The sequence below is a fragment of the Lissotriton vulgaris genome, chromosome 1_1, assembly GCF_964263255.1.
Source record: "Lissotriton vulgaris chromosome 1_1, aLisVul1.2, whole genome shotgun sequence".
NCBI classification, from domain to species: Eukaryota; Metazoa; Chordata; class Amphibia; order Caudata; family Salamandridae; genus Lissotriton; species Lissotriton vulgaris.
Window position 1 is genome coordinate 370,382,272 of NC_141685.1, and position 25,707 is coordinate 370,407,978.

Consider the following 25,707-nt stretch of genomic DNA (forward strand, 5'->3'; position numbering starts at 1 on the left):
TAATGATGTTTCCCGCATATACAGCTGATGAAGCAGCTTCCATTTATTCGCTTATTGATTAAGCACGCACATTCAGTTCCTCAGCAAGCACTACGCCCAAAAAAGATTTTCTAAACACACAGGCAACACATCATCCGAGGAGTGTAGTCCAAGACTAAGATTTATCACTGCAAAGACCACCAGCACCAGTGATATCATAAACAGGCACAGCCACGGAGGAGGTAGCAACTACTTCCATGGATAAACCGTCTTTTTTGGCGGAGGGCAAATCATCGAATTTACCACCGGACAAAAGTCTCCCAAAAGAAACCTCACAAGGAGGGGACAAAACAAAAAAGGCAACCGAGGCGGAAGACCCCAACGCAACCTTAAACGGCTAACTTAGTAGTGAACATTTCAAAGAGATTATTAACAGCGAAGAATAGAAGGTTTTAAACAAGGGAACATCTTTTGTACCTACATACTCTTCCAATGAATTAGAAACAGAGATAGCACTTTTAAATTCATTCGGAAACTGAGATTGAAATGGTTCTTCTCCCCTCTGGCAAATTCAAACAGATTCTACACCTGATACTTAAACCCAAAAGCAAATTTATGTCGTCACTTTCTCACAAGAGTCTGGACAACTTTGAAACACTTGTTAAAAAGGATTCAGAACAGATTACATACGCTAAGCCCAGACATACTAATTTGACCCCAAAGGAGGCAAGAATCTTAAACAGTCTGAGGCAAGACCGAAACATAGTGTTTCAACCCGCTGATAAAGGGGGTGCCCTTGTGGTAATGGACACCACATTTTACGAATTCAAGTTTAATCAACATGTCCAAGATCCTGAAACATACCTCAAGTTGGATTCGGATCCGACGCACTTATTTAAGCAGCTTCTGGAGGTAATCGTCAAAAAAGCTGAGGAGGACGGCTTGATCAACAAAAATACAAGCCAATTCGTGCAAATGAACACACCAAAAACACTGCATATTTATATGCTGCCTAAAATTCACAAGCATACGTCTGATTGTAGCTGGTTGTGGATTCATACATGAACCGGTTGGCAGCTTTGTGGATCACCATTTACAACCCTTGGTTCAGAGCTGGGAAACGTATGTGAAGGATACCACAGACTTAACTTAAACTGGACACTGTAAGCCACCTTATTAATGATCAAACACTCTTTTGCACGATAGACGTCGGGGCGTTATACACATCCATTGCCCATAATGAAGGTCTCGAGGCGGTGGAATGGAGACTACTAAATTCCACAATGGAAAAGGACCTTGGTGTATATTTATTAGAGCTACTTCATTTTTCTCTAGATCATAGTTATTTCATCTGGCAGGATCAGTACTTTTTACAACGCACTGGAAATTCAATGAGTTTTCCAGGAGCCACATCGTATGCGAATACATTCATGGAATACTTTGAAGATACCCACATTTTACCCACATTTTACACAACCTGAAATGGCGTGAACATATCCTTTTATACATGCGATATATTGAGGACATACTTGTCATTTGCCAAGGCAACAGATTGACACTCAAAGATTGTATAAGTGAAATAAATGGGAAGAATCCTAGCATAAAATTTACCCCTCATATTCAATCGCATAAAATCCAATTCTTGGATATTGAGATTCAAAAACCACCACAAGGCATATCTACTGTTGGGTACCGTAAACCCACAGACGTTAATAACGCCTTACATTACTCCAGTGCACACCCTACATCACTAAAAAATCATCTACCGGTATCACAACTCATCAGAATAAAATGAATTACATCTGAAACATTAACCAGCACAAATCTCATTAATAAACAAATTCAGAGATTTAAAGATCATGGATATCCGGAATATGTTCTAATGACTGCACAACTGAGGGTAGAACAGATGGACCGCAACAAGTTATTGCACCAAACCAAGAAGGCCTCCATGGTATTTGTTTTGAAGCAGTCAGTACAAGCCGCTAAAATAAAAAGAATAATCAGAAAAAGGTGGGAAATCATGGCCCAAGAACCAGATTGCGCCTCCATCTTTCATGGAATGCCTATGTTTGCACACAATCACCCTAAAAATCGTAGGGAACTTCTTAAAAAGGAAAATATTTCTAGAAACATCACGTTTAAGGGAATGCAAAAATGCTGGAAATGCGGCCAGTGCGGTAACGTAACTCCAGGAAATACGTTTCCACACCCAAAAACAGGTTACAAAAGATCATTGAGACAGACATCTGATTGCAACACTGAGGGCGTCATATACGCCATCAAGTCCCGCTGTGGGCTGCTTTATGTGGGGAGAACCTCAAGAAAGATTACGACTCACATCATAGAACATAAGAGTACAATCCGCAACAAGCACTTAACCGCTAGCCTAGCTGCACATTGGGTAAATGCACAACATACCATACCACAAATCAGGTTCACGATACTTGAAAAGGTAGCAGATACAGCAGGCAAAGACTATCATACATCCATGGCACGCAGGGAAACATATTGAATAAAACATCTTGGGACCACCAATCCTGGGGGTCTCAATGACCATTACGAAATGTGTTATATATAAATTCAGAATCATGTATGCATGTTGAAATGTGATTCTTAAACATTATGCCACACTAATTGCAGCACAGATGTGAATTTTAAATATTTTGTTACATTGATTGCTGCACAGATGTACAGGATTTGCACATGCTTCTACACTCCTTTTTTCATATTTTATTTTTACTTTATTTTAGCATTCACTGCATTTTTGGATAGAGGCGACTTAATTCTTTGCTACATGGGTTTCATGGCTCAAGATCGTTCATCAATGTGTTATGATCCAAACGTCTTCTACTTACCACTCCATAGACATGTGAAGGCATTTTCTCCTTTCTAATAATCGGTCACATTCGCTGTCTATTTCGAGCACCACTTATTTACAAAACGCGGAGGTTGGATATACATTGGGCACAATAAAGTTTTGTCTCCTAATCACATAACTATGTGGAGAGACGGGAGACCCTTTTAAAGTTGGCACGTAATGACGAACGCTAATGGCTTTCCTGCGTTAGTGTGGTGTTAAAGGATGGCGAGCAGCTATTTTGAAGTTAGTTTGGTGAGTGATAATTAAAACTGATAATGGCATATAAGAGGCGGTGCTCAACCGCGTGTAGATACATTTTTGAACATACGAGCTGTGCATTATAAAGCAGTGTCTCGTTCTTTTTCTAGATGCACGTCGGGAGTCTTTGAAGTTAAAGATGAGCCCGCATAAGGTACATGACTAATATTGATACTCAATCATTTGTCATTCATTTATATTAAGGCAACATATATTTTGTACAGGTTCTGATAACTGGTGACAGTCCGCATATTCACACGGGAATATATATTTTATTGACTAAATTGCGATTGGATTCGGTAAGTTTTCCGGAGATTTTGCGGGGTATGCACCTTTGGTAGCTCTCAGTGCCAGCCACTGGTTAACAGCTCAGAGAGTACTGTATGGTCTGCTCGGCATTAGGTCACTCTCACACATCACTTATGTTAGTGCACGCTCATTGATTTGACTGGACACATTGTTTATGTTATGAGCAGCAAGCTATCGGGGGTGTCGGGTGTCTTTTCACTTAACGGCGTATGACTTTTTCACTTCTCATCTCTTGCTTCGTCCTTTTTCTTCTGCCTCTTGCATGTGCAAATCCTATTGAACAATGTAATTTTGTCTTGCCAGCTGTGGCATGATCAATCCATAGTTATGGTATTTTCTCTGTTTGTTTTATGTTGTAGTGTCCCACTGAAGGAACTGAATCACATAAATACATGAAAACTAAGCATTTTAATACTATACCCCTGAAGGTTTTTTTTTTTAAAAAAACGAAATGCATTGGGTTGTGTTACACCAAATGTTTTCTTTACAAATCATAATTTGAAAAATTTGTGTCGTATCACAATGTTACTGTATGTTACTTACATTAAATATTTTGCTGCATTTGTATTTGGCACAGGAGTGTTTCAATACAATTTACGTTTGATTTATGAAGGTTTGACACTGGATTATTTATTTTTCGGATTACAAAATACACTGTCAGTTTAGAACTTACTTTGTTTGACTACATTTTGAAACCCAAGGGACTAGGCAGAGCATCTCACAGTCCTGGGTGTCCCCAGGTATCGACAGTGTGAACACTGAGCTCTACCATCACTAGATTTTCCCACTGCCCAGTCACTTGCGCTCATGGTCTTGCAATGCACTCTTGCACACTTTTAAAGAGATGTTGGGACTACTGCAACGCAAAACACCATCATTCCCAACAGCATCATTAACATTCCCACTGTCTGAGGATGTGAAGTCTAGTAAAGCAGAAATGGTCTTTGGAATTTCAACATCCTCTCATTGATGGTTCAGCTTTGCCGGTGACTATATTGAGCATCGCTCCTAAGAAAGGCTGCATCTATTGGTGAGCTATAATAGGATTGACAGTAAAACCCAATGTGTGAAGGAGTGATGGTGCTTGTTGAATGAGGCATTCCACTCAGATGCTGCTAATTACCAACATGTCGACACAGTATGGAAAGACATCGATTCCACTGCACCAAAGATACGCTGCTACCACTGCCAGACATTTGGCAAATACCAGCGGGGCTGTTGTGACCTCAAACATTAGGACTCTGATTTTATAGTGAATTCCACTTATCACAAACTTGAGGTGCCTCCAGTGAGCTGGATGGATTGGAATGTGGAAGAGGGCATCCTTGAGATCGAGGGTTGCTATGTAGTCCACGACGAGCGTTTATAGAGTGAAGCAGCTGGGGTTTGCACATACAACTTGCATTTTAACTTATTTTTCCACTGCCTCGATGTCATAGGGATCGCCTTGAAACTTATACTGTCCTTTCAAATAAAAATAACTTGCAATATCCAAACCGAACACTAGGATGGGAGTCACCTGGAGAAGAGTCAGTGCAGTATTAAGGGGTGTTTTCGGAGTCAATCTCGGTCCTGAAAAGGGATTAAGAAGACTTCTGATGCAGAGGCCGAGTACCTTGGCATTTACCCTTCGGCTCTGGAGGATGAGGAGTCTCTAGCGTTGAGATACTTTGGGAACAGAGGATGGTACCAACAATCACAACCTTTTTGATACAGTTCAGGGATTGCGATATGGCTCTCAGTGCCATTCCTTGAGCAGTCTGTTCACGATCAAATGCGAATGAAGGATTCTCTGTGTGTGTGTGAAGTATGAAAAACCCTAGGTGTGATCTTTGTGGTAGGTGTTAGTTTTGTGCAAGGCCTTGGAGAAGACCTGTATTTTAGACTTATCTTCCCATTTGTCCCCGGACTACCAAAAGCACTCCGGCCCTATCTGCGGTCTGAGAAAGTGACTTCTACTTCCTTGATGTTTTATCTGGATGGAGCTCAGGAAAGCCTCAGCACTTCGTCCTGAAACGTGCCTATGGTGCCTTTTGATCTTCTTGCATCAAAAAGCTTCACAAGATGAACAGGCAGACTCGTGGGTGGTAGAGGTCACAGACAAAGTTGGTTCAACAAGAGAAATTTACTATTGCAGTTGTGCCAGAATATAAATGAAGCTCTCCAAACCGTCAACATATAAGTCTTTCTCATATGACCAGGACCAAGGCTTCTTGATCCTATTCCGCTCTAAAGTGGCCGGCAGTCGTATGAGGGTTTATAGAGTGAAGCAGCTGGGGTTTGCACAAACAACTTGCATTTTAACTTATTTTTCCACTGCCTCGATGTCAGAGATCGCCTTGAAACTGATACTGCCCTTTCAAATAAAAATAACTTGCAATATCCAAACCGAACACTAGATAGCAGGATCGTGCACAGCAAGAAATGTACTTTAGCACATGTTCCAAACTAAAGTCTTACTGTGCAAAGTTCCAGAATCTAGCCATGTGTCTCAGTTGAATGGAAGGAAGCGGAAAGACCAGAACCGTTAAATACAAAAATAACTTGCCTTCTGAAAATGCAGAAAAAACCTACTGATTATGAATGCGTTATAAAAAAAAACCTGAAGAATGTTGCCATCTTCTTTTCTTCCTGGTTGCAGTGATATTACTACTTCTTGACACCATGCATTTACCATTAGGGCGTAACTACACTATCCTTGTATTGTTTAAGGCTCCATCCAAGAAGGTGAAAAGAAAAAAAAACAAATTCTTGTTGCGATTTTCCCTACTGCTAACAATCAATTTTACTGGGCACAATATATTTCGCCAAATTTAAGAAACTTTAATTCCCCCCCCAAAAATGACTATCACGTTTGTTAAATAAGATTTTAAGCGATCAGCAAAATTGTTTCACAGCAACAGAAACCGTTTTTTGCGTAGTTTAATTGCCTTCAAGATGTAAACCAGGCTCCAAAATGAATAACAAGAGTCCAAGGTATCCAAATGATTCAAGCGCAGTGAAACAACGTGGTGGGTGACAAGGTGAGGTTGTCAATTCGAACTCAGCACGAGCTAAACATTTCCCTCATCCGGATAAAGAATTCACAAAAAAGAGCATAATGACATATTCCGAGTAGGCAATGTTCTATAACCTTCCACAATCGTTAAAACGGCCCAATCCTGAGTCGCAATGGCATGTAATAAGTGAGCTGTTGCACAAGCGTACTATAGAGTCGCCTCGGTTATATGTGAGGCGAAAAAAAGATTAGTCTGGCACCACCTGATACTGCCACCCTGCGAGACGCATATATAACCTTGGACTCTTGTTATTCATTTTGGAGCCCTATGGTCATGGCCACAATCATATGACTTGATGACACATGCGCCGTATAATCCATCTTTATTAGCCTTGAAAAAGTCTGAGTACTTATTGTGAGTACGGACGAAACACGTGTCGGCTGTCTTTTTATCAACTGAGAAAATATTTTTTTATGGATCTTCTAATAAAGAAAAAGATGATACAAACATGAACTTTATCTACTGATCTGTTCTGTCCTACACTACAAGCTACAAATTATATTCAGATTTAATACTGTTATGACTATACAACCTATTAGTCTCATATGGACATGTACTTTAGGATTGTGCTCTCTGATCTCTTTTGTCTAGTTGTATATTTGTCAAATCTCTTGTTTAGACATTTTGATCCCTGTTGGTAGTGGGGGATAGTGGTCTATGTAGCACTCCGTCTTCGACACTCAAAAGATTGTATTGACTTTTCCAGCATTGTTTTTCAATATACTATTACTAGTGTATGTGCGGTTCTTTCCAATTTTAGATACACCACTACCGATCCCTTTATGCATATAATAATTATGTATTTCAACCCTCAGCCACTTATAGTGACACATGCAGAAATGTAGCACAGGAAGGGAGACCAAAAAAGCTCATTCGATAATTCTTGCTCCAGTTTACACACTAGAGTAGTGCACAGTGACAGAAAATAAACCTGATTGGCACATAAAAGAGCATGGTCCACTTAGGGAGGCTATTTTCTTAACTGTTATAACCCTGCCTGGACTGTAGCTTTTGTTTCATTCTAAAAGCACCAAGACTGTAGAGCTCTGCTCAAACTTCATGTTTTTGCTCTCAATACTTACACTTGAGATTTTCAGCTTGCCATAAAACTTCTCACTAAAAGATACTTTTTCATGTGCTTCTTCTGAGGCTATCTCTTTAACCTTAAAAACATGTTCCCTCTGACGTAGTACTTCTATAAAACACACACACAAACATACTCAACAACTCGCAGATTCACATTTTTTCTAGATACTCACAAGCCTTGTTCAAGAATAATGTGTTTAGAGCTGCAAGATACCCCAGTGCAGGACATTGTCCAGAGGGCGAAGCAAATGCAGCGGAAAAAAATACTCTAAATGCTGGGTTCCACCTCAACCAGCACTCACTATAGCTTATGATGGGCTATAACAGAGGAGTGTGAAAAAAATAATTAGACGGAATAGTCAATAATAAAAATTAACCAGCATTCTACTTTGAATACACAGTATAAATAGTTACTCAGGTATTTTTTGTTTCAAGGGAAAATAACGAAGTTCAATGTGTGGTTATCATAAAAAATAATTGTCAACTATCTAAGAAAGAAAGTGAGAAGGTTTTACAGCAATTTAAATCCAATTTAAAAAAACTTGTCAAAAGACCTCTTGTGGGTAATACTGAACAGTGAGCTAGGAATTTGTTTTTAATTGGTTGGCTCTAAAGTCCATCTAGTTAGCTAGTTTCTTACTAAATGGCTTTTGTCGCTCTTGTGTTTTTTTCTTCTCCTTGACCATAGTTTCTCTACCACCCTTTTGATTGGCGACTTGTATCCTTCCACTGCTCACATTCAGATAATTTTTTTTTTTTTTTTTTAGCAATACACAGTGAACACATGCGTTTTCTTGAGTTCTCTGCCCTGTGTGTGGACTCTGTTCACGCTTCCGCCCCCTTTTCTTCAGGTCAAATAATAACTTTGGTGATAAACATAGCATTTCATAAAAGCACACAGTAAATCAACAGCACACTAGATATTATATAGTCTCTTAAAATCTACAAACTAGTGTTGTCCTGGGCACTGTCCCAGAGCCCCTTTCCCAACGAACAGGGCTGGTTATTCCCCATTAGATAATTAAGGTGACTTTCAGACATGGTCCATGCTATTCACCATGCAACAAAGTTTAATTCCGGCCTTAAGAATCAATATGAGCAGGCCTGACTGACTAAAGCAATCTTCTCAGATTTTCAGAGTTCAGAGATTACCAAGGTATGTCTTCTCAGACTCCTGTCTCACAATGCGGGAGGGTTGTGGCATCTAGCAGACCTCTCTGGATGATGCATCAGGACCACCGCAATCGCTGGATAGCCCACAACAGTGCCTGCAGTCTTCTTCATTGTCTCCTCTGTTTTCATTAAGTGTTACCATGGGCAGTGGTTTTTAGATCCAGTCTCTCTTGGTTGCCTTTTTTAGGGTTCCATTGGCATGATGTTGCAGGGGGACGGCCCTAAACTTCAAGTGGGCCCTACCTGGCATACAGGGGGTCACCAACTTACTTCACCACCAGGGCGACGACCGTAATCGAACGGTAGTCCTCAACTGCCATACGGGGTAGCTAATTTACTCCAGCAAGGGCAATGGCCCAAAACTTCACAGTGGACCCCATTTGGCATACAGGTGCCACCAACCTACTCCATTAAGGATGACAGCCCTAAACTTGACGATGGTCTGGCATACAGCGGTCACCAACTTAATTCACCTTAAACATCCTTTACAACGACTGCGTTAAACTGCATGCCGTTACCCTGCATTTATTTACTCCGCAAAATCTTTCACAACGCAGGGCTTTACACCGCAAACCATTAAAATGCATTCCCCATTACAGCCCCCCGGTGGAGTTAGAATAGTAAATTGTGTTGTAATGGACAAGGTGTTGTAATGGACAAGGTGTTGTAATGGACAAGGTGTTGTAATGGACTGCGTTGTAAAGCCTTGCGTTGTAAAAGATTTTGCGGAGTAAAAAATGCAGGGTAATGGCTCGCGTTGTAAATGCTTGTGGGGTAAAGTGTCACATTCACTTCTCCGTCAGTGCAGCAGCCCTAATCTTCATGATTCTTCTCAACTGGCATGTGGGGGTCGTCAATTTACACCAGCAAGGGCAACACCTCTAAGCTTCACAACGGCCCCCATCTAGCATACAGGGGTTGTTGACCTGCTCCATCAAGGGCAATAGCCCTAAACTTTACAGTGGCCCCTCATCTTGCATACGGGGGTGGCCAACTTTCCACAAGAGGGTCAGTTGGCCTGCACTCTTGCAACTGTCCTGATCAGACCGGATGTCTGACACTTTGTTAACTAATATCCACTCGACAGGATCCATGCTGGGCTTTGCTCCCTCTAGGCACTCTCTTACTCACAGGGTCGGTTGGTCTTGGCAGGCAGGCAGGCAGAAGGCAGGTGCTCCAGGCTCATGGCAAGTGGTCTCAACTTCCTGGTTGATGGCTTCTCACCCATCAGGGAGACTAGCAGATTTAGGTCCACAGTCCTTGTTGCACAAACTTGAAGTCTTGGTGGTGATCTTTTACCTATGGGATTCATGGTCGCACTTTTATAGTCCAAATCCAGACGCAGATGTGATTTAGTGTCTAGTCCTTTGAAATTCGTGATGTGGGTGTCCACTCCTCTGAAATGCCCTCAGAGGAGTGGACACCAAGGGGACAGTCTTCCACAGCATGAGCGTCTTCAATTCAGTTTGATCCACAACACAAGCCAAGGGAGTAGGTGGGAATCACAACTGACTGTCAGCCTCCAATACCCGAACCAGCCTGAAAAAGATTCAAACGTCAAAGCCTTCCCCTCCATTATGATTAGCTGCTTCTACAGTGCCAACCTTATCAGACGCACTATATTGCCTGGTAATAAGCCCAGTCCTTCTGACCAGTAGCCTCCTTGAATCAAAGAGACATTTGATATGCACAAAGCATTCTCGGCTTCGCTTTCTCCAGCTTGGGTTTTCCCCACTCAAGTGATCAGGGTTGCCTTCATTCTATCTTTACCGGTGGTTGCAGTGTTCACCTAGCCTTTCCAGGCCCTGGGCTTCCAAAATGGACCCATAGGCCTCCATATTATGGACCAAACACACATACGACACAGCAGGTACAAGCAAGCATCACGCGCTGCCCATCGCTACACAGTCACCTAGTAGGTCTAGGGTGAGTTAAGTAAAAAGCAGTGGAACTTTAAATGAATGGGTTGGGAAGTGCCACTGATAAAAAGGCCTGCTCACACTAATGACCTAAAAAAAAACAACAACAAAAAAACAGGAATGCGGCTACCAAAGCACATGTGCTGCAGCAACAAATGGTGGATAGAATACTGAATGAATCAAACATTCAACCCCAGTCAAGTGATCTGGGTTAAATCCATTGTTCTTTTGCTCACTATGCCAACCCAGTTTGGACCCAGCCATATACGAATCAGTCTTGACCCTCCTCCATATGGGAACAGTCCAGCCTGAACTGTCAAGCCGGGTCCTCCCTGGACCAGAAACAAGCATTCTGAGAACGGTTTCAGGATAACACCCCATATCAGCCAGGCTAGCTTGAATCCAGTGGCACAGCGAGCAAGGGACCCCACGTCTGGACATACCCATCCCACTTAGAACGAAAAGAGCAGCAGCAACAAATGATTGACGTAATGCTGAATAAATCAAACATTCACCCCTAGTCAAGAGATCTGGGTTAAATTTGTTTGCATTGCACTTTCCGGCCTATGACTGACTTGAATTCCTTTCCAAGTGAAAAGGAGAGGAAGAGAATTAGCTTATAATTGGGCCCAGGCAAATCCCTTTTCAGCGAGTCAGCCTATAGCCTAAAACGTGTACTGCACCGTGTTTTAAGTACTTTTGAAGACAGTAGAAGTCTGCAACTGATGGGTCAACGGTTAGTCTAGAAGCTAACACACATCCAAGAGTACCAATCCTAAAATAGCTAATAACCATGTAACATTGGCACACCTGAAAGGAAAATGCACAATGTCTTGATTATTTTTCACTACAGTTAAGGCTTACTTTGCATCGGAGTGGACTGTTGGTCCATGCCAGCTGCTACTGAAAATAAACTGAACCTTTTAGCATATCAAAAGTTCAACTTTTTAACCAAGGGAATTTGCAGACTTGTGTACAGGAAAGTGAGGACCGGAGGCTGTCTAACTTCAAAGGATTTTTTCGTTCAGCATCTTAAGGAGAACACAGAGGTGGACTGCCCAGCATAGAGAAAACCTGCCATATTCCGTCCACAGCACTAACTCAGCGGTTTACAGATTTGCTGTACAGTAGAAGGAAGGACCTGACCTGCCAAGATTAGATGGCCTCAACCCACTACCTACTTGATTACGATCACATTTGCAAGAGCTTGTGTGTTTCAGACCCCAAACAGTTAAGGCCAAGTGCCAACTGTCGCATCTTTTTTATGCACCATTTTCTTTGCGGTCTCAATGCAAGTGCTAGGTCCAAGCCATTGTTTTCACTTCACCATTGTGCACCCTTTTCTTTAGTGTTTGGTGAAGGAGGGCAGAGTGGTGCACTGTACCATATGCCATGCAATACTACTTCATCTTGAGTGGAATACTGTACGAGGGTCTGTGTGCCTCTATCACCACAGCTCAGGCCCTTGTTTTCATAAACTGTGGCTGCTGATCCTTTCCATAAATGATGATTCGTTAACAGTGAGACTGCGACCCAGCCGTGCAAGTGCTGAACTATGACGTCAACACGAGAGAGAGAAGTTATATGAAATGCAACACCCATAAACTAGATCAGATATATAAATATGCTGGTTAAAATACTTTATTCACATACTCCACTTGGCCATTGTCACAAAATTATTCCTGGGGCTGTCTCTCTAGCTAGGAGTATCATCGTTAAGGGAGCAGAGAATCCTTTGCTGCATAGCAATAGGTGAATTAAAAAAATATATTTGTGACATAAAAACTTCTTGATATCTCGGAGTAAGGTATCTTAATATAAATCTTATCCTTAACCTGTTTAGTGTGGGCGTTGAAAGTTTTTATTTGGACAAGTGTGTGACTGCTGTGGAGTAGCAAATTTGTGGTTTCCCACAGATTTAAAAACTCACATCATCATCGAGACATTCCTTTGGTCTTGTTTTCAGAAATGACTGGGCTTGGTAGGCTTCCTAAGGTGGCAGCGGAGCAGGATCTCTAACCTATGCACATTGCACACAAAAAAAACCGGTTGGTTTTGCTGGGCTCCGCGTTTTATCTGATTTGTGTCGCAGACGCTAGTCCAACCCACACATTGGGGTAGCATTTCTATATCTTTTATCAATTCGATGTCTACCCATTTTGGCTTCCAAATGCAAGTCAGTGTGCAAAATAAGATATTCTTTCAAAACAGGCTGTGAATTACATAACCACTGTTGCTGAACTCATTGTCCATTTCAGAAATACATAGGTTTCCTTCATACCCAGTTTTCATTCATTAGACTTTACCTATGAATTGCTGTATGGTCAGTACACAATCAAAAATAATTATAAGCTCCAGCTTAGTTGTAGGCTCTGGGTAACAAACTATAAACCCTATATATCCCCGTGACCAGAAGGGTCCATCAGACATAACCCTAAATTGCTCTTGTAAATCGCCATTGTGACAAAAAATAACGGATGAAAACATGGTTTCAAATGGCTACTTGTTTCTACTTATTTTCATTATTTTTTGCTTCAAGGGTTAGTTTTTTGGGGAAAACCTTGAGGGTTCTACACAAATGTCCCCTTGATAAATTTAGACTCGTATCCACTTTTCAGAAATGTATAGCTTTCTGGGATCACCCAACTGAAATTAGGTTAAATCCCATAAACTATTTTAAAAAATGGACTACCTCTTAGAATTGTAGTGAAACAATTGTTTTTGATACAATTCGGCTTGTTCTTGAAAGCTTGGATGATTGTTATTGTAGCACCGCAAATTTTGAACTCAATTTTTTTAAAGTTTGTTTGGCAAAAAATCTAACTTCTACTTATATTTTGGCTATTTTCGCAGTTTCCTAAAGTGGAATCTAAAAACCCTAGATACCTTGAGATTAACCATGATGTGGAAAAAAAAGTAATTAAGGCATAAAAGCGAACTACCCCACATATCAACAAAAAGAGCTTAGTACTGGGGATAGAAAAGCCTCAGCAGCTAAGGAGTTAAAAGAACAATATTTAGCCTTATTTTCATTATGAATTATATATGTACTACCTGAACAATCTGTTCTACCTCACATTAGGCTCAAATAGTCATCCATAACTGTTCTACTTCATTATCCCCAGAAAACTCGAAGCCAAATGGGAGGTACATGGAAATCCAGTGGTCTCAAAGTATAGTTGTGTTTCAAAAGACAATGTCATAATGACCGCCTAACTGTATTTGTTTCAGACGAGCCCCTGAAATTAACTCTGATTTTATGCAGTTACAAAGGTGTGCTGCAGAGATATATTCCACATGCTAAATGATTTATATAATGCTTGTGCTGCAAAACTCTTCTTTTAAAAATGACCTAATCTGAGGTGACAATCACTGGTCTTATACCATTTAACCAGTTCTTCGTTCATTCTAAGACATCTTTGTCGAAATGCATTATTGTCCCCTACAGTATAATATCAAATGGTTATGTCCACACAGACAAGTCCACTCCATCTACTTTGTCAAACATATTGACATATCAGTAACTTTACTCAAGAAAGCACTTGGACTTTTTATAATAAAGCATAATGACTAGTTATTATATAAGTTGCATCATTCTATGAACTATATTATCCTTCCCTTTATCGGTACCATTTTTTTACTTGGTATTATATCAAGCTTATGATGCATAAATTATCACACAGGAGATGATGCTTCCTTAAGATTCTACCATGCAGCATGGACCTCATTAACTCACTGCAGGAGCAATGCACATAAACGAGGACAACAGTACAAAACCAATGCAGCAAAATATCAGTCAACTACCTTACCACATGCATTACCTCATCAACATTACATATCTTCACCCAGATCCTTCGGAGCACCAGAGATTGTCTTCAACACCCTCCTCTCTAATGGTTCAATCAGTATTTGATAGACGTGTAGCCAGAGAAGTCCATCCCTAGGGCAAGTTCTTTTAACTCCCCACAGGACTGTTCAAAGCACTGAGGTAAAAAGTACGAGCTCAGCAGAATTCTAAGCACTAGTTAGCCAGCCTGCTTCTTTGCACAAACAGGTTATTGGTTACTGCTAGCCACGTCTTCACCAGACAAACCTACTTCAACTGCCACAGGAACTCATCCCAATCTTTTAAGTGGCAAGAACAGCTTCTTGCTGAGTCTGCTCCCGTATTGTGGTTAATTCAATCAAATGCAGTATAGCTCATTGCCATAATGTTATCAACAACAACGATTCTTATTAGAATTATATATGTGTACTTGGTAAAACGAAGGCACAATCGCACAAATAAAACTGAAGTAGAATGTAGCTAGATAAAGCCGCACAATGACGACCAATACAATCAAGAATGCCAACCCAAAAAATCTTTCTGCTATTATTCAGTATCTATCGTCATACAGACATATACCGAACCCCTGCTGATAATACTACTTAAGGCCCTGGTTCTTATTGAGTTGGGTTTCCTTTGTGTTTTGATATAGAGTATACCGCATTGTCAGCATATTAAAAAGGTCCTCAGGTTGAGGTAATGAATGACTTACTCTATTCTTCTTAGAAAACAAGAACAAGTAAAATGATACACACACACCAAACCCAATTAGATTCGGTCATCTCTTCATTCCAAGCAGGTGTCCAACAGCCTGCAGCAGGTTAACCCAAATAGCACTCGCACCACACTCCATAGCATTAGACATCATTTAGTCAGACAAGGCATGGAAAAATCCCCAATGAAACAGCAATTGTTGTTAATTATTCATTTATTATCATTTAAGCTGGTGTTTCCCATTATATTAAAAGCTAGTAACTGAAATCTAGTTTTAAAGAAGGAATTATAGGCCGCTTCTATTTTGTCAATTTTTTCCACTTCTTACAGTCCTATGAAACTCAGACAACTATGAAATGTTGTGTGGCCGCCCTTGTCCAACTGACATAGGAAGTAACAAAATCAACTACTGACACTATCAATGTTTACATAAGGTTGGCAGCAGTAGAGGGCAACCCTCCATACATGATTAATAATGGCCTGGACACTCTACATTCCGGATAATAGTAGAGCCCATATTTTGGTAGTTTAAATTAGGAGGCCTTTTATGCCAATATTAAGGAGCTTTCCAAAATAACACATCAATCATCATTAGCCAAACTAAGACAGCCCAGATATCTTTGTTGTCTTCGGCCTGCAACTAGCTCCCAGGGAAATAATAAACCACTTTCAAACTTCACACCGTCACAAAAGAGTTTAGATCAAAAATAGAATTTCACACTCAAGTAAAAAAATCAGCATACAATCCAACAGTGGGAACATCTTCAAATGCCAAGTTTCCTCAACTTTTCTGGGGCATGGGGTATTGTTGGGTATCTGGAGGATACTACCCATTACCATAAAAACAAGTGAAACGTGACCAGTTCCACTACACTTTGGAACCTGAAACAGACTAGAAGCTGGCCACTTAAGTCCCACAATGTGGGCACAGTTTTAATGGTTTGTAAATAAACATTAAAGCTACTCCTTTACATTTGAATCTTCTTAGCAGCCCTAAAAGACTCTTCTCCTAAAATGTAACTTTTGGTTAGATATCTTCCAAACACACATTCTCCACATTTAACACAACACTATACCACTGCATAGCCATTGTTAACATTTCTAGGGCAGAGCAGTAAGACAATTAACATTATCTTGCCGCCAAGACAAATATGTGCAGTAATCAGCTAATAATGAGGTTTTTCGGTGACTTGCCTGAAGCTTGCAACATGCTGAATGGTATTACAGTAAGCACTGCCTAGTATGGTCACGTGAGGCTATTAGTGCTGGTTGTTATTTCCACCTAAACATGGAAAACGTTGCACGCATGAAATAAAGGCCCTGGTGATCAGCTCCTTCAACCTGGAATTTTCAGCTGTAAGGACCTGTCCTTCACAACCAAGCTCAAGGGCACTGGAAGATGCCGAATAGGGATCCAAGCAAGTATGTCTCTACCCTATGACTGGGTGTTCTGAGTGGGTGGTGACCCAACAGACCGAACAAGAACAACTTGACTGAAAATAACCACTTCAAACTTGGACGGATAAAACTGGCATAAAGAGACCTAAAGGTGGTGCGGACTACAATGGTTCCAGTTTAACAAAATCAAAACCTGGAGTTTGAAATTATCAGCACGATCTCACCATATACTACCGGGACAGAACAAGAGTGCACTGATCTCATCATTTACCAGTAGGAACACCCTGTTCCATGATTTTCCAAAAAACAAACATAAAAAAGAAAGAGAAACTTACACACAGGTCCTCACTGAACCAGAAAAAAAGTAATAAATGTGAACTAGACAAACTATCATCAGACACCCAAGTAAACATTGAAAACAAAAGGGTTAGGCATCTGCATCCACTTCTAGGGAAATGTGACACATGCACAGATTAAAAAAGGGAAATGGTTAAGGGACGTACAAGGAAAGTGCACTTGTGAATCTTAATGAAAATTAACCTGTAGAATTAGTATGCATATGAGAAAAAGAATGTCACTGGTTAAATTAACCACAACTGTGAGCGGATGGGCTTACCATTTGAACCTCCTCTGAGCATTTCTGCCTGATTTCACTCAACTGCTCCTCTAACTTGGCTTTCTGCTCGTCAAGGCCATTGAGAATTTCCTGCACTTCTTGTTTCTGTGCCTGTAGTTTTTGTAGATTACTGCTTTCTCTCTCAACTTCATCCTGCAAATCCTAAAGGCAAAATGAAAACATTTCAATATTTAGCAAGGCCATATCAAGATCAGACTCACTTTCATATTCCAGAAAACAAACATAGCATACATACATATTCCAGTATTGTATATGTTAGAAGAGTAAGAAAAAGGCCCAGAGACAAACCACATTCTGACAAAAGCATACAATAGAAAATTACCAAGACACAGTTCTTAACACTTTAAAATGAATTGTGAATCAGGTCTACTAAAAATGCCATATGAAGATTATACCTTTTAAAAGGGCACGGATCATGTAGAATGGAAGACATCTAGAGAGACAAATTTAAAAGAGGTTGTGTTTGAGAGTTAGTAGAAGTGCTCCTAGGGGTAGCAACTTTTAAGGTGAGGGCCCTAAGAGGAAAGAACTTAATTTTAGGTAGGCACATGAGGTCTAAGGGGTAGAGAAATGTTGGATGTTTAAGTAATGGGATTGCTACTTCAGTATATAGGGTGATGGTGTGCACTAGTAAGTAAGGATGGCAGAGAGGCTGTGGGTAAATGAATATTCAATTAAAAAACAGAGGGACTTCTTGCACGCAGTGGGGGATCCAGTTTTAAATTTGTAAAGGGAGAGGGGAAGCTTAAACTTGGGTAGCAAATTTTTCAGGGGTTTAAGAAGAAATAGTAGGGAGAGCCCAGATGCAAGTTGTTGGGGTAGTCTAGCTTGCTAATTTACAGTATTAATGAAGGCTCTAGATGATAATTCAGATAAGGCAGGCGAGGTTCTGCAGAATTTTGTAAGATGTCAGAAAGAAAAGGAGATTGGTGTTAAAATGAATCAGGAGGAGACAGGCGAGCAAGGAAAAATTAAGTAGGTGGGAAGGAGATAGGAGAATGAAGAACTGGTTGCAGGTTAACTGGCAGAATCTGAATACTTGTGGGCAAGTGGCAGCTGCCCGACAATGGGAGATCTGAACAATGAAGACAGGTTCTAAGTATTTGACAAAGTGAAAGGGAGGTAAGGGTCCATCCCGGACAGTCCCTGATATACGTTGGTCTGGCTAGGGCTGCAAGATTCACTTGGAGTGAATTCTCAAACAGACCACCCGTATCTGCGGTCCGGATGGAGATATATTGATTTGGTGATGTTGTAAACCAGCCTCCATGCCACACTGTGCATTCTCAAACAAGACTAGAGGTAGACATGAGAATTAGCGCAAATTTGAAAGGACCCGCGAGTGCAAATATTTGATACAGAATGAAAACAGGCATTGGCAATGCCAATAGATCTGGCTTTAAAGCAATGTTGTATGGTAATGTGAAGCATTACAAGTAAATAGCATGGGAATTAATATTTGGTTGTGTGGAAGCAAAGAATTGTATAATCGTACTGGAGTAGATTCAAAAGGCTTGTTGATACTGCCAAGCCAGACCAAAAAATCCATGTAGGTTAATGACTGCCCTGCTCCCCTCTCTGCTGCTAACAGAGAAAAACATACATTTCGTTTTTTAAGATACTTTAATAGCATTATGGTGTCATGTGAATGCCCCTGAAAGTTCACACCATGACAGCTGGATAAACGAAATGATCTCAACTGTGCTGAGGGCAAGCACTTTTTTTGTGAAAGCACACAACTTTTGGCAATCAAAACCTACTTCCTGGCTCCCAACAAGTGGGCGGAGCCAACGCCTCTCCCCTTGTGAGTCTCACATAATTGTCTGGCAACAGCTGTGCAGCCAAGTCAGACCATAAAAAAACTCATACATAATAGTGACCAATATAGCACACTTATGATATACACATTAAACATTTCTACAAAGGACATATTTAACCCATGTGGTCATAAGCAAAATTTGCCTGAACAGAGCTGATAGCCATCCTGGGTATTCCACAAGGAGAGAGGTCCCATTTAAATGCAACCAAGATTTAGTTAAAGACTACTGGGATAAAGTGGTAGCAACGATTGCAGAAAACTGCTGACAGGGCATATATTGCAACACTCAGACAATGTGTAATAAAACTATACTGGAGCTGGAGCAAGGGGCATGCTGTTCAATCGACAAAAGTGCCAAGACAGGCCAGAAAAAGGTCTTTAGAACCGACGTCCGGATCCACGTTGTGAGCGCGGAAAAGAAGAAACTGATGTCAGTGCATCGGATTTCACATGAGGTGGACGACGTCACTACAGAGTTGCACAACGCGCTATAATGACATGCAGAGGTAAAGATGTTTTTTTTTTCTTCCAGATCCAGTCCAGCATCTGGGGAGAATTCAAAGGTAAAGAATCTGCAGATAGATGATTTCATCAGATAAGTGTTTCCCTTTACATTAGAACACTTCCTTACTTTTTTTTTAAATTCTGCTCAGAGTTACCTGAATGAAAAGTATTTCAAATAAATCATGCCACTTATAGATTGAAAACATTGAATTCAATGTACAGTTTTGATATACTATAGGAATAGATGTTCTCTTTTCCTCCAGTATTTTAAAATGCTCCAAACGCCAACAGCTCACCATTCGAATTAGAAAGGTGAACCTACTGGCTTTGCCAATGCTTGTCTTCTTTGCACCAGTGCAAGGGGTATGTAATACGGACCCCTGTGTTCCTATATCCAGGTCTGATGGCTCCTCAAATATCACAATATGCCTACCTGCCCTATGTCGAAGGGTCTTACTGTATTCAAGGACTTCACACCATTGATTATCTTCAACTCCACAATGTGCCTAAGTCTGCGTTGTTCCCCAATTCAAGGTGATGATGGTTTATAAGCAGCATAGCCACCTAGAATTGAGTGAGGCAAGAGCACTGACAGACTGCAGTCACTACTTCACTTAAGCCATTCTGGAGGCTGTTAAATAATGAAAAAAGACCTTGTGAAATACGAGCCAGGCAGTGGAAGACCTACTTAGATGGTATGGTCATTAAAATATGCCAGATGTCCTGAACTATGGGTTATCAAACTGAGAATCCGGCAATTCCAACTGTCTGAAATCTTAGGACCTCTCCAAAACAAGCATTACCTCCTAAACCGTCTTCCTCGCCACAGTAATTAACACACGCGCTTTAGGCTCCGACAAACTCCAAGCAAAAAAAGTTAGCCTACTAGTCTCCCATACGTTCAACATGGCCCCACCTTCACCCAGCAAAAGGATAAAAGGAGGCACCATAAATACCAACAACCTGTTTTTTTCCGTTTCTTCACTGCTCCGAGTGCTGTTTCCAGTTGTTATGGTAAATGGGATCGAGGTCCTGCTCTAATGGACTCTGGAGTCCCTAGGGGTCAAGGTGTGCTGGGCATGCTGGGGTGATCTCTGTTTTTTTTATTTATGTGGGTTGCACACTCTCCATACCCTGCTTTAGCAGACTGCCGGAGAGTGGGGTTTCGGCCTGTTTCTGCAGCCAACTACTGTGCAATCCACAATGCGCACTATGCCGGTTTGTCCTGCATGAGCAGACTTGCTGGTGGTGCGTGGTCTTGGTCTTGGGTATCTTGGCTTTGACCTGACCTCCCTCTCTACACCCAAGATTGACTATTATAGGGCATACGCCCATACCCCCTAAACCCGCCTGATCTCCTCTGGTCTCAGAAGTTGAGCAGGGTCGGGCCTCTAATGTTGTAGTCCCCTTAATTAGTTTGCACTGTTTCCTCTAACCATAAGGGGTCGGTGGGTTCTGATCACGGCATTTTGATCCTAGGCTTCCAATCTGAGGCGAGGGGGAGTGGCTTGTTGCGTGGGGCCGGTTCCCGTTCGGGGGTGGCCCTGGAGGTATTTTCTTGTTGATTCGGTGGCGTGCACGCATCGGACGTACCGGCTGCATTGTGGGTGTGTTTCCCTGGCAACCATGGTGTTTTTTTAACGTCGTGCGTTTGCAGACTCAGAGCTCGTTTTTTCCAGTGAGTACTGTGGTAGTGTACTATGCGCTGCTATGGAGTCGGGTGGCAAGGTCCTGAAGAAGTCCCATAGTGTTGAAGAGGTTGAGCCTTCATTGGCAGTTATTCAGCAGATGATCCAGGCTGCAGCTTTTCAGGACAGGGCGGCTGTTCCTCCTAAGTCGAGGATGGATCCTGGCACCTCCCATGACTCTGACTGGGAGGAGGATGTGGATCTTAAGAGGCGTTATGTACAGGGTCCAATCAATCAATCAATCTATCTGTAAAGCGCACTACCTACCCGTGAAGGTCTCAAGGCGCTGAGGGAGAGGTTGCTGCTACTGTTCGAAGAGCCAGGTCTTAAGGAGCTTCCTGAAGGTGAGCAGGTCCTCGGTCTGCCGCAGATGGGCGGGGAGGGTTTCCAGGTCTTGGCGGCGAGGAAGGAGAAGGATCTTCCGCCTGAGGTTGTTCGTTGGATGCACGGGACGGCGGCGAGGGTGAGGCTGGCGGGCGGGGGTGTAGAAGCTGAGTCTGTTGTTCAGGTAGGCTGGTCCGGTGTTGTGGAGTGCTTAGTGTGCATGGGTGAGGAGCTTGAAGGTGATCCTCTTGTTCACGGGGAGCCAGTGTAGGACTCTTAGGTGGGAGATAATGCCGCTGCGTCGACGGATGTTGAGGATCAGGCGGGCGGAGGCTTTCTGGATACGTTGCAGTCATAGGTGTTTAGTCGGGATTCCTGCATGGAGTGCTTTGCCGTAGTCCAGCCTGCTGCTGACGAGGGCTTGGATCACTGTTCTTCTGGTTCCGGTCGGGATCCACTTGTAGATCCTGCGAAGCATGCGGAGGGTGTTGTAGCAGGAGGAGGAGACGGTGTTGACCTGCTTAGACATGGAGAGGGAGGAGTCTAGGATGAATCCTAGGTTTCGTGCGTTGTTCATGGGTGTCGGAGCTGTTCCCAGTGTGGTCGGCCACCAGGAGTCGTCCCAAGCGGAGAGGGTGGGGCCGAGGATGAGGAACTCCGTCTTGCCTGAGTTCAGTTTTAGACGGCTGCTCCTCATCCACTCGGCGACGGCCTTCATTCCCTCGTGGAGGCTGGTTTTGGCGGTGTGCGGGTCCTTGGTGAGGGAGAGGATGAGCTGGATGTCGGCATAGGAGATGATGTTCAGGTCGTGCTGGCGGGCCACTTGTGCGAGGAGGGCCATGTAGATGTTGAACAGGGTCGGTTGGGGGATGAGCCTTGGAGTACGCCGCAGATGTCCGTGGCTTCGGATAGGAAGGGTGGGAGGCGGACTCTCTGGGTTCTGCCGGAGAGGAAGGATGTGGTCCAGTCCAGGGCCGTCTTCTGGATTCCGGCTTCTTGGAGGCGTGTTCTTAGTGTGCGGTGGCATACTGTGTCGAAGGCAGCTGACAGGTCCAGGAGGATGGAGGCTGTGGTTTCGCCGTTGTCTCGTTGGCGCCTGATGTCGTCTGTGGCGGCGATGAGGGCTGTCTTGGTGCTGTGGTTACGTCTGAAACCGGCCCGGCAAGGGTCTAAGATGTTGTTGTCCTCAAGGTGGCGGGTCAGATGTATGTTGGCGATTTTCTCAATGACCTTTGCAGGGAAAGGGAGCAGGGAGATGGGCCGGAAGTTCTTGAGGTCCTTGGGGTCTGCCTTGGGCTTCTTGAGGAGGGCGTTTATTTCTGAATGCTTCCAGCTTCCGGGAATGTCGCTGTGTCAAAGGAGATGTTAATGACCTTCGGCAGATGGGGTGCGATGGTTGCGTTGGCATTGTTGAAGACATGGTGTGGGCAGGGGTCCAATGGAGATCCTGATTGGATGGAGTTCAAGATCTTGCGTGTCTCGTCGTCGTTGACGTGGGACCAGTCCTTCAGACTTGGACGTCCTTCAGCACATTCGCTATAATCTGTTGTTTCCTAAGTCCAGGGTGGCTGAGGAGGGCATGGATTTCTTTTTCCAACATCAGAAAAATGATCCAGAATCTTTTACCTTATTTACTCTTCGGTTCTTAAAGTTTTGGCGAACGAATGGAAGGGTATTGATAAACATGGGTTCCCTGGTTTTTGGCGCAACGTTATCCATTACTGGACATTGCAAATACGTTTCCTGCTTCTGTGAAGGTAGAATCCTTGATGGCTGGGATGTCTTCCCAGGGCGGTATTATTTCAGAGGATGCTTCTCCGGCTGACCCTGTGGATAAAAAGGTGGATGCAGCCGTGATACGTGCTTTTGCTGCTTTCAATATTTCTATTAAGGCTGTGGCCTATTCCTCTTATACTATTCAGTCTTTAATAAAGACATCCAAACTGTGGCAGAATTGATGGACCAGGGCATGGACATCTCTCATTTGCGCTCTGATGGAGCAACAGGTGCTGCTCCTTTCCGACATTTTCTTCTGATTCCTCAGGGGGGGGGCTGGGTGGGCCTCTACGGCTGGCTCTTCTGTCGCGGCTCGCTGCCAGATGTGGTTGCGTTCTAGGAAGGCGGATGCGGTTCAGAAGGATGAAACTCTTGGAGCCTCCTTCGGAAGCTATGGTTAAGAAGTCTGCTGAGGATCGCAAGCTTCTGGCTTCGGAGAGGTCAGCCCGCTTATGGTTCTTTGGTGCTCGGAGGGCCTTTGGTTCAGCTCAGCAAGGGAGGGCTCCCTAGCCCTTTTGTGGAAGGGGCGTGGCCAGGGTGATCCTTCCTCTGATAAATACTGGTTCCCTACCTCTTCTTCCACCTCCTCTGCCTCTTCAAAACCCTGATTATATGGATGTAAGCAGGGTGCAGGTGGGGGACGCCCGACCCACTTTGTGGACAAATGGAGAAGTTCCATTTTGGATCAGGGTGTCATTCAGGTGCTGTTGGAGGGGTTTTGCATTGTTTTTTCGGTGACGCCCCCCAACAATTTTTGAATCACAGCTTACCCCTAGGATGGGTTGAGAAGGGAGGCTCTCCTGGCCAGGGTTCTGATTCTCGTTGAAAAGGGTGCTATGGTTCCGGTGCCCCCAGAGCAGGTGGGGCTCTGAGTTTATTACATTCTTTTTCTGGTTGAAAACATACCGGAGACCTCATGCCCATGTTGGATCTGAAATGGCTCAACACTCCCTGTCAAATCCAAGATGGTGTCACTGCAATCGATTCTTCCCTTGATCAATCAGGGGGATTTTCTGGCTTCACCCGACCTTCAGGATAATTATCTACATGTCCCAGTCCATTGGGAGTCCCAAAGGTTTCTATGCTTTTGTGTGTTGGGCCGTCATTTCAGTTTAAGGAATTGCCTTTTGGTCTTCGTTCCTCTCCCTGGGTTTTTACGAAAGTGCTGGCTCCTCTGATTGAACTGTTGCATGGGTGGGGAATTAAGATTTTTCCTTACCTGGATGCCTCTTCTTTCCCCAAGGTAAAGTGCCATGTCCAGGAGCTTTGCCGAGTACTGGGAGCCCTTGGATTCTGGTGAATCGGAGAAAATCTTGCCTTGTTCAGACTCAGGATCTCACATACATTGGGGCTCGATTCATGGCTCTGTTGGGGATGGTGTTTCTACCTCAGGTCCTAAAATTGAAACGGATGTCGGAGATTCGTGCCTTGTCCATACCCTGTCCGACTGTGAAACATTGGTTAAGGGTGCAGAGCCGGATGTCCGCTTCATTGTTGGTGATTCCCTGGGCCCACCTGCATATGTACCCTGTTGTAAACCATTTTTTGTGCCCCTGGCTCCCGTATGGTCCAGATTTCTGTCAAGGGGTGCTGGTGACAGCCCTGGCCAGGGAGGATCTAGGGTGATTGTTGGATGAGGCGAACCTCTCCAGGGGTTGTCAGTTTCTGGCAGCTCCTTTTCGAGTGGAGACGGCAGATGCCAGTCTGTTGGGCTGGGGTGCTACCCTGGGTAGTCTTCCGTCCAGGGCAAGTGGTCCAAGGCCCCAAGGTCTTGTTCTTTGAATGACAGGGAACTGAACGCTGTTCGCTTGGGTCTCTTGGCTTTTGCAGCCCTTCAGGTGGGGCACCATGTGCAGGTCAGGATGGACAACCAGGTTGTCATGTCATACTTTAATAATCAGGGGGGTTGCAGAATGCGGTCCCTCAGTTGTCGCAGCCAGTTCATTTGCACTTGGGCAGAGATTAAGTTGGCATCCCTTTCTGCCATTTACCTGCCAGGCAAGGTGAATGCAGTCTGAGCAGAGTTTTTCCCTCCATGGGTTCACGGTCTCTGACCCCAAAGGCATTCCTGATGTTGCAGGGGAATTTTGTGGCTCAGACTGTGGACTTGTTTGCCTCTCTGGACAATGCCTAAGTCTGTTGTTTCTGCACGATTATGCCATGCCTGGGGAATAGGAAGGTGGATGCTAAGTGCTTCCCGTGGCCTCAGGGTCTGTTGTATGCATTTCGCCCGGTTCCCCTGATTCTGGTGGTTCTGCAGAAAATCAGGAGGGACGATGCTTTGGTGCTTTCAGTGGTCCCGGGTTAACAACGACATCTGTGGTTTCCTCTGTTGTTGGAGTTGGCGGTGCGTCCCGGTTAGACGTTGGCGTTTC

At 43.3% G+C, this 25,707-nt stretch overlaps 1 protein-coding gene across 2 annotated transcripts in view; it reads right to left on the reverse strand.

The window, feature by feature from the left end:
* The window catches only part of EPS15 (epidermal growth factor receptor pathway substrate 15), a 916,228-nt gene that overhangs the window by 298,184 nt on the left and 592,337 nt on the right, over positions 1 to 25,707 (reverse strand). For both annotated transcript variants that reach the window (XM_086952422.1, XM_086952423.1), the window contains exon 14: positions 17,201 to 17,362. In XM_086952422.1, the coding sequence (XP_086808548.1) occupies positions 17,201 to 17,362 (162 nt within the window). The remainder of the gene's footprint in view (positions 1 to 17,200; positions 17,363 to 25,707) is intronic.